Source organism: Montipora capricornis, chromosome 8 (assembly GCF_036669925.1).
Source record: "Montipora capricornis isolate CH-2021 chromosome 8, ASM3666992v2, whole genome shotgun sequence".
In the NCBI taxonomy this organism is placed as follows: Eukaryota; Metazoa; Cnidaria; class Anthozoa; order Scleractinia; family Acroporidae; genus Montipora; species Montipora capricornis.
In genome coordinates, this window is record NC_090890.1 from 21,263,384 (window position 1) to 21,273,383 (window position 10,000).

The following is a 10,000-nucleotide window of genomic DNA, read 5'->3' on the forward strand; positions in this document are numbered from 1 at the left end:
CCCGAAAAAAAATTCTGAAAAATTAATTTGAAACCCACTAAAATTGCTTTTCTTTGTTTCCTGACATAATCTGCGCGCGAAAAATGATTGATGTATCATGTCAATCACACGTGAAAGGATTAGGTGTCAATTGACAGCGTTAGCACGTGCTCGAACGCTTCTTGGCTCAGCATAATTGGCTTTCAAGTAAGGGGCGGAGTTATTCAGAAGACCTTGAACTGCACGCGAAATCTTCAAGCTCGATTTTTTAAGGGTGTCAGTGACGCTAAAATTACAACTTCTCGGACCTCCTGTCCCGACGGGTTTTAAGATATGGCTTCCAAATTTTCAGTTCCAATAGATGATTGTGCTACCCCAAATACTGTGAGGAATTTTTCATTTATCTTTGGAGACTGATTTTATGGCACTTCTTCTGCCTAAATTAAGTAAGAGCTGAGAGTTGCGACTTTGGTGCGTGATATTTCCTTCAATTTCTTAACATACCAAAAATTTCTCACACGTATTGGAGTGCATTCATCTGTGACTAAGATGCAACAAAGTACGGTTATTTTCGCAAAAAAGTGAAGGGGCAGGAGCTTCTACAGCAGACTCGGTCGTTCTGAGTTTGAGGCCTCAAAAGTAAAAGGCAATATTAAATACCAAAAAACTACAACTTTAAGCTATTGGCTTTAATATGATACACAGTTTTACCCTATACAAAAAGTAGCAGCGCGACAATTTCATTTTTCCGCGGACACCTCATTTTCCTTTACCGAGACCTTAACTCATTTTGTGTGGTCATGGTTGACAGAATATGTAACTGATATATTGTGAGTTTTTTTTTTCATTGGTAGTTTTTTGGTCTTTTAGTAGGAATGTTTTGATTGCGTGCTCTTCGCCACGGTACCACAGGTAACCCAGGCTCACTGTTGCTATCACGTATAGGTTTCATAACATAGAAAACATATGGGGCGAAGACGCGAAGTTTAGGTCTAGAAATTTGATAGAAAAATGATTACCATGTGGTGAGTTGTTGCTGTTCTTAATATGTACACGAAGTTTCGGGAAAAATAGTCGCCTTCACCTTTCCTTCATAGCGTAGTTTTGCCACTACACTTAAAGTAAATTTCCAGACCTAAACTTCGCGTCTTCGCCCCATATGTTCTCTGACCTTCTCTACATTCACTCATGTTAAGAAACTCGTACGTGATACAGACAGTGAGCCTGGGTTACCTGTGGTCGGTATCGAGGGCAAAACAAAACAGACATCTTCACTGTAATGAGGTTGTCAGGTCACCTACGGTAGGAAAGTGCTGAACTGTATTTGAAAATTCAAGAGGATCGTTACAACTTAGCCTGCAAGCAGACTCTTGTAGGCTAGTCACAACGCAGCAAATTCTAATGAAAAAACTGAGTTGAGTACTCCGAACTGGTCTTTGGGGAGTGGGGCAGGTTGATTAGAAATGCGATTGTAGTGTGGTTGTTGACGTCCATTGTATGAGTGAACAAGACCAGAGAGCCGTTGTTGCAGCTGCGTACTGACCGAAGTGGGGACAACTGATGAAACTGCAATCCGACTCCATAGTGCGGACCACATGAAATAGTCGCGGGTCGTTTAGTCTTAGCTTCTTTTAATGGTATCACCTCGATAATCCGGTTGAATTTTAACATATTCAAATTGGGATGTTCTGCCGTTTCAAAATTACATACATTTTCCAGGGAAGAGCTGTAAATGACCGTAGTTACTACGGATACAATATAAAACAAATACTACTAACTTGTGGAATTGATTTGTATTGTTTACTTTAACTGTAATGAAGTATAAGAAACTTCAATTTAAATTCAAGTATGTAATAGGTATCATGTCACATTTATACAATAATGTAACAAAAATAAACCCCCATTAACATGCGGGTAGGCTGAGTTTCTCAGTGTTTTTTTTTTTTGTATGATTGTTGATTACAAAAATATTAACTATTTATTACAACAAGTTACTTCAAGGCTACGCTCTTAACCATCTTTTATTTCTGACTTGAGCCATGATCAATATGACATTCGTAAAAAAAAATTGATTTTGCCCTTGGCACTAAATAAAATAAATTAACTTCCCAGTATAAAAATGGAAAAACGACATTTTTTACAATAATTATTGAAATGTGCTTAAATGACGACACCCTTCTTAATGGTTCTTTTTGAATTGAATCTGTTTATTTCTAAATAAATTCTAAATACATCCTACTTACAAACGGTTTGATATACGAGTATGTTATAAGTTAACAAGGTCAAGTAATCACTATTCACACACGGCTGCATGATGAAAACGATAATAAGCCATTTGACAAATTCCATAGAGATGAACAAAGGCTGCTGCAACCACAAGCACATGGAAGATTTGATGGCTTTGGAACTGCAAGAGATCAATGATGAAAGCACAAGTGTCGATAAATCTTGACAATGTTGAAGGGCCTAAATGATTCTTGTTGATCACCATAATTAACCCATTTTGCTTTCTTTGTTTCGAGTTTCACATCTTTTATCACTGATTACCAGTTTATGATGCAAACTGGAACTACCACTGCAAGATTCTGGCTTAGCTGTTAAGAGGCCAGATCACTTTATCCAGTGGATAAGTCACCATGCAGAGTATAAAATTAAGAGGAAAATTTAATTTTTCCTACATGCAGTTACTTGGGTGTGCCTTGAAGTGTATACATTCACAGTTAGGTGAGCAAATACTGAAACTGTTGGACAGTGCCTTATCCACCACATGAAGTTATCCTGCATTTGAATGACTGGGAACTGGCTACCTTATTTTTCATGAAAACTGATTAAATTGGATGTGAATGGTGGGAGAGTAGATATGATAAAGAAAATGGGAGTTAACTGGTACAAAAAAGGAAGCAGTGTAATAAGTTGGAGCTATTTAGTCTAGCAGAGGCTGTACCTCACGATAGTGAAGTTAGCTTATAAAGCAGGTAGTTTAGTTGGTTCAAGAATGCATGGGCTTTTTCCCCACATGGCTTCTCCACTCATCTGTGGGCTTCAAAACTGTCAGCTTCAATTTGTTCAAGTGGGTGTGATAATGCCAGACATCTTAACAGATTTAACTCGTCAACCCAGGGCATCCTACAGTAGGGCATTTGCGGATAGTTTTGGGCATTTGCGCATAGTTTTGAATCACACAAAAAATATCCTTGTATTAAGAAGCACCACCCATAGGAAATGAGTAATCTCGAGATGCGCCGAACGTATACGCAATAACAATAGTAGGCACCGTCCTTAAGCCCTTGCCAGCAAACCCCAACACTTAATGACATGGCATTATTTCTATGCCATACAAAATCAATAATAAATTAGAGGAGTACATTTAAATGCCAGATTGGCAATAAGACTTACCCAGATGTCACACTTGCCAGGAAACCACCTCTCTGGAATTCTCGTGGCATACATAATAGCACCAAGAATGTACAAGACACCCATAAGTGCCATCCACCCTACAGATGCCTGACGGTGAGCGAGTGTGACACCATAAGCCACCATGAAGTGAATAGCAGGAACTACACCAGAGCAACCGAATGTAAGGAACAAACCTGGAACAAAAATCAAACTACCACTTACTTTTTACATTAACCCTTATTGAAGTGGCACTTTTATACATGATGATAGTAGAGGGTTTGAGCCAGACCGCGCCATTGCGCTAATCCTGCACTGATATTGAAATTGTCCCTTCAAAAAACAGCCAAGACAATTCATCCCCTTCAAAATCTGGAGGGAAAACTCAGAAGGAAGCACACAAGAAGAAATACGCACAGTTCAGTACAAAAATTACAAGCTGAAACACAGGCCATGGGAGGAATTTTATTGTGCGTTTACTTTTCAGTCACACTCTACTGAACATGTAGGTCTCATACTCAACCAAGTGTGACACATCTGGGAATTAAAGTATCACAGTGAGAAGGTATTCGTATTGTAGAAAGCTTTTTTGCTTTAAGTGGAAGCCAGATTGAATCAGAGAAACAAATACAGAGAAGAGGAAGAAACAGATGAGGGTGAAAGGTAAAATAATGATAAATTAAAAAATTAACAAGTTTACGTTATTAAAGACAGATTCTCTCAAACCTAAGTTTAAAATTCATTTTGACAATGACAACATTCGGTTACTCTACCCAAGGCTGCCTCAAACTGCAAATTTTAGTGAAAAGCCTTGCTTCAAATACTAGTAAAAGCACGTGATCATCAAATCAAAATTAATAATGATTTTCGACACGAGGGAAACTTGGAATGAAAACCAACCAACATGACATTGATTTGGAGGTAGCTAGGGGCTTCAGAAAACTTAAATTCTGAAAAGAGGTCTGGATGCCTAAACTATTATTTTATTGGCAACTAAAACTTCCAAGTGTTGATGCCAAGTTTGAACAACACCCATCCAATATTTTTGGAGATAATCTCAATATTGTGATTTATTGCAATCATGTGTACATGTTATTACATCATCAATAATTAATGTTGAACAAAAACTTGAATATCTCTGGAAAAAAGAAGATACCATATTCCAAAATACATGTAGAAAACACCATTCTTCATCATTTTAAAAGGTATTTAAAGTGAGAAAAAACATATTTTTCACTTCATGGGCACTTTAAGGCCCACAATAAAATCCACAAGACTTGCGTTCATGTAAAATCCAGGACCACTTAGTTAAGATTTTGGCGACAAAGAATTCAAGGAAAGAGACCCAGCTGGCCACCGTGCACTGGAGTTAATTTTTAGCCCTGGCTATAGGACAAATGAAACTATCTCTCCCGTCCCCTTTGTAATATAAATGAACATGGAAAATACCCTACCAGCTCTGAGTATTCGGTACTTGGGTGTGTTAAATTTGCTCCACAATGAAACAATAGTGCACATGACACCCAGGGAACAGACAACTGACATGTAAGCAATCTTCAGAGCTCTTGAGCAGTAGAATCCATAATAGAGTGGAGGTACAAAAGATCCCATGATTAACAATGCAATCCCAGAATAATCAAGCCTGGAAGAAAAAGACCACAAAAACAGTCTAAATAATACATTTAAATAGGATTTTCAGTTGTGCTATTTTTCTTTAGTAACAACAATATGAAAGTTTATTGCTTTTAACTATATCTGTTGTTTGACAGTGTGTCATAAATGATTGAATAAATTAATTTCTACTTAGGAGGATGTAGAAGGCTTTGAGAGTAAAACCTGTATAATTATTATTTTGGAAAATATTACTGGGACTTCACACAAGAACAAGTTGCTTCAAATCAATAACTTACCTACTGAACACTTTGGAAACCTTGCAAGAGTGGCAGTAAACAGTGTGGAAGACCCACGAAAATCCAAGGCATAAGATTGCACCCGCAAAGAAAGCACCAAATACAAGCTTCTCCTGCCAGCCTTTAGGAAATGGATTTGATGTGGTGATGGGCCGCAAAAACATGTAAAACATGACACAAATGAAAGCAACAAAGCCAATTAAGTGAGTCCATATATTTCCAGTCTCTGAGTGAATTTTAAAAATGCTCTTAAAGCAAGACCTGAATGACGGCATTGGAGGTCGATGGTGATGTGATAGAAAGTCATTGTCGCGAAGCCAGTCTGGAAGTTCAATATGAGAGAGGAGATACCATCCTGAACGAGCCAAGTATATTGCCTTTCTTGAGATCTTCTCTGCTTTATCTGCAGCATCATGCATGCTTTCTTGTACATTATCTTTTGCAGTTTTTAAGATAACTTGCACTTTTTCAGCAGCATCTGTCACATTCTCTTTTGTTGATTTAAGCATCTCTTGCATTTTCTCTGAAGCCTCGTGCATGTTGTCTTGCACCTTTTCTGCAGCATCATGCATGCTTCCCTTGAGTCTCACAGCCGTATCATGTACATTCCCTTTGACACTTTGGAACATAACATGCAAGTTCTCTTCTCCTTTCACAATCAAGACCTACACACAATATAATTTCATCATTATAGACATTACAATAGCAGCTCTTTCTCCTTACTATTTAAACACCCTGGGAATTGGTGTGGCTGATATTCAAACCTACAACCTCCTGCACCATAGTCCAATAATTATTCTCAACCACCTGAGCCAATGGTTAAGGACGGTGCCTACTAATTCAAAGGTATTTTTGTCCCGGTGTATGATTATGCAGAAAATGTAGATCTTAACAAGTGTTACTGAAATCCAAAAAGAAAACTGGGGGTAACCACGCATTTTTCAAAGATAATTGATGAATAATATTTGTAAAAAGCTTTAAAATACAAAGAAATGTATGGCGTTCTTTCTCAAATTGAAGCTTAATTATCTCTCAAAAATGCATGGTTACCCCCAATTTTTTGTTTGGATACCAAGAGTACTTACTAAGATCTACTATTTCCGGATAGTTTTAAACCGCTCAAAATACCCCTGTATTAATAAGCACCACCCATAGGAAATCCGAGTATCTCCAGATGCGCAGAACATATGCGCAATAACAATAGTGGGCACTGTCCTTAAATGAGATTGAATAAGAAAAATACTATAACATTTGTGCTTGTTGGATATGAGATTAACATGGCCTCTCATATCCAGTGCACACTCATTTTTTTCTTATTACTCGGATTACATGTACCTGAAAGGTATTATAGTTATAATCTGGATAGAATATAGTTTTCTGTGCACCAAATGGATAATAGAATTAGCCCATGGATTCACACCTTAAACGCCCTAGGACACCCCCCATTGACAAGCAAAATGGTCTTGTGTTAGACAGAGTAAAATCTATTTAGTCTCCTTCTCAGGGGTCAATACATTATTCACAACAATGTGCATTGGCTAAAAACAATCCACTACACCCCTTTGGGCAATATATTTGACCTCCATCTGTGACAAAACAACTGCAACAATAGCAAATAAAGACAACTGTCAAGGAGAACATTTCTGCTAGCGAGAGGCTTCAAACAGCCTCACGTCTTACAGACTTCGATGAAAATCCAAATTTATACCATGCAGTGGAGCAATCAAAGCAATGGGTACTGTGTTGGGGTCTCAGTGTGACACAGTCAGTTTCATTTGCTGATTCAGAAACTCAAAGCCAATGTTCTACGTGAGGGTAAATAACACAAATACAATGCAGCTAAAACATGAAAAATGCCGGATTCAGCCTTGTGGAAATGTTACGCTCAAGATATTTACTATAATCTTGCGTGTCAACGACATGATGAAATCAACATTACAGAAATTCCAGCAGCGGTATTTTTGGAAATGACCAAAATTTCTTTCTGCCGATGTCAATATTATTTTTCTTTTAATTAAATTGATAGTTTTCACAATCTTCATGTTAGCTACCTAGGGCTGGAGGTCATGGGCCGCATTATTCACAACACTGTTAATTTCGAACCTTTGCAGCTCGATACCAGTTCTCACTTTCCCACTTAAATTACAAGAATGGGTTTTCACAAGTTTTCTGTGTTGCTACATATACACTAGTGTTTCACCCTCCCTTGAAACCAGTTTATCTGATGTCACGCTACATACTAGATCCTACTAGACATAATGCTACATCCGGTATATCCATGTTACAATGTATTTCCCATACAACCTGTTTCAAAACAAACTACACCTGTTAAATTTATAATATTTGTAAACATTAAATGATATTCAACGACCGTGCATTTTCCATTATTGTGATAGCATGCGAATGGCCGACATCTTGGATAGAGAGACTAACAGAGGCTTGAGTGAGAGGAAGACAGTATGTTAGCTACCTAGGGCTGGAGGTCATGGGCCGCATTATTCACAACACTGTTAATTTCGAACCTTTGCAGCTCGATACCAGTTCTCACTTTCCCACTTAAATTACAAGAATGGGTTTTCACAAGTTTTCTGTGTTGCTACATATACACTAGTGTTTCACCCTCCCTTGAAACCAGTTTATCTGATGTCACGCTTCATACTAGATCCTACTAGACATAATGCTACATCCGGTATATCCATGTTACAATGTATTTCCCATACAACCTGTTTCAAAACAAACTACACCTGTTAAATTTATAATATTTGTAAACATTAAATGATATTCAACGACCGTGCATTTTCCATTATTGTGATAGCATGCGAATGGCCGACATCTTGGATAGAGAGACTAACAGAGGCTTGAGTGAGAGGAAGACAGTATGAAATGATAGTGGGGGAAGGGGAGAGAAATACTCCTGCACGCACCAACTGTTTGTTTGGCAAACCAATTGAAATTTTGGACAGGGGCTCTGATTGGTGCAGTGATCACCTCCTGTCAATCAAAGGCATATTTTTCTTCCCGCTCTTTCACAGCAGAACGTGAATGGGAATATGGCGGAGTTGCCAAGCTTAGATTCCACCCCCAAAGAAGCTATTTCGGATCTCTCTGGACTGGGAATATCGCTTGACTTGCAATCGGAACAGCAAAAAGCCATATCGACCCTGCTTTCGAGAAAAGATTTATTCGCAGTTCTTCCAACCAGCTATGGAAAGAGTCTTATCTTCCAGTTGTTTGTTAGAGTGAAGGAATTAATGTCAAACAAACCCGCATGTGTGATAGTTGTTTGCCCGCTTGAAAGTATTGTGCAAGATCAGATATTCAAAGCTGCTTGGATGGGTTTAACTGCTATACCATTTATGGACGCCAGTTTAGAAGACGTAGAAAGTGGCAAATATCAACTGATCTTTGCTTCTGCTGAGGAAATTCTGGAAAAATCATTTCTTGACCGGCTGAAAAACAGTAACACTCCTTTGCACCAAAATCTTACTGCGCTTATTGCTGATGAATTTCACACTGTTGAGACATGGACAGGTTTGTTTGTTTGGAGTCTCTTCAACACATCAATAATGAAGAAAGCTAAGCAATTTCCGGTAAAAAACGAATTGGCTTTTAATTGGATCGTTTTGCATTTCTGCAAATGCGATCAAGTGCAACTAATAAGAGGTGTTTGTCAATTCAACAGGCCTTGCTGGCAGGCGTTTTTTCTCCCCCTCTCTGCCCCTTCCCCCCTTCCCCTCCCCTTTCAAAATGGCAGCTTATTGCGAATGTTGACCTTGAACAAGTGTCCGCCTGCCAAAAAACACCTGCTCTACAGGCTATTGTTATGAATGAGCCATCCAGACTTCAACTGACTGCAGAAACATTTACTTTACGGTTTTGTCACGCACTTGGCAAATTTGAATATCACTCAAATTTCAAAAATGTATCACCCTACTTCTACGCCCCATGGTATTCCGAGTAAACGCTTAAGGACGGTGCCTACTATTGTCATTGCGCATACGTTCTGCGCATCTCAAGATACTCTGATTTCCTATGGGTAGTGCTTATTAATACAGGGATATTTTTGCACGGTTCAAAACTATGCGGAGAAAGTAGAACTTAGCAAGTGCTCTTGGTATCCAAAAAGAAAATTGGGGGTAACCACGCATTTTTCAGAGATAGTTAAGCTTTAATTTGGAAAAGAACGCCATACATCTCTTCGTATTCAAAAGCTTTTTACAAATATTGTTCATTAATTATCTTCGAAAAATGCGTAGTTACCCCCAATTTTCTTTTTGGATTTCAATATTTCCGTATATTCAGTAAACCGCGCAAAAATACCCTTGAATTAGTAGGCACCGTCCTTAAAGAAGCCTCGTGTCTTTGAATAAAGTAGTGGTATATTTGACCTTGAATGACCATGACATTCAATAAGCTTGTTAAATTAGCTTAATCTGCCAGTGTTCCGTTTCCTTCAAACTCTGACCGCTTTCTTTAATATGTGAAGAACGTATGTAATGAAGTATAAGATCAACCAAACTACAGCAAGCTTACATTCACGGCAGCAAGTTTCGGTCTCTTATTGCCTAACACCTAAGAACTCATTTCTGCCCTAGAAGGAAGGTACGATCACATACAAAAGGATAAATCAAATTCAAATGTGTACTGTGGCTATTGTTTGAAGGTATAAAACTATTACACTGTACCTTGGCTTGCTCTAAACCAAGAAGGGAACATGT

General features: G+C 38.3%; 2 protein-coding genes across 2 annotated transcripts in view; one reads left to right on the forward strand and one right to left on the reverse strand.

Annotated features, from left to right (window-relative positions):
- The window catches only part of LOC138059501 (myotubularin-related protein 6-like), a 50,267-nt gene extending 50,255 nt beyond the window's left edge, over positions 1-12 (forward strand). The window contains exon 24 of the mRNA XM_068905146.1: positions 1-12. This exon is cut by the window's left edge and continues 323 nt beyond it. The gene's annotated coding sequence lies outside the window, so the exon portion shown is untranslated.
- Positions 13-1,982: 1,970 nt separating this feature from the next.
- Positions 1,983-10,000, reverse strand: part of LOC138059503 (adiponectin receptor protein 1-like) — an 8,687-nt gene continuing 669 nt past the window's right edge. The window contains exons 1-5 of the mRNA XM_068905148.1: positions 9,968-10,000; positions 5,283-5,947; positions 4,827-5,014; positions 3,376-3,569; positions 1,983-2,386 (exon numbers count right to left, since the gene is read on the reverse strand). The exon at positions 9,968-10,000 is cut by the window's right edge and continues 669 nt beyond it. Coding sequence (XP_068761249.1) covers positions 2,273-2,386; positions 3,376-3,569; positions 4,827-5,014; positions 5,283-5,947; positions 9,968-10,000 — 1,194 coding nt within the window. The 3' untranslated portion in view covers positions 1,983-2,272. The remainder of the gene's footprint in view (positions 2,387-3,375; positions 3,570-4,826; positions 5,015-5,282; positions 5,948-9,967) is intronic.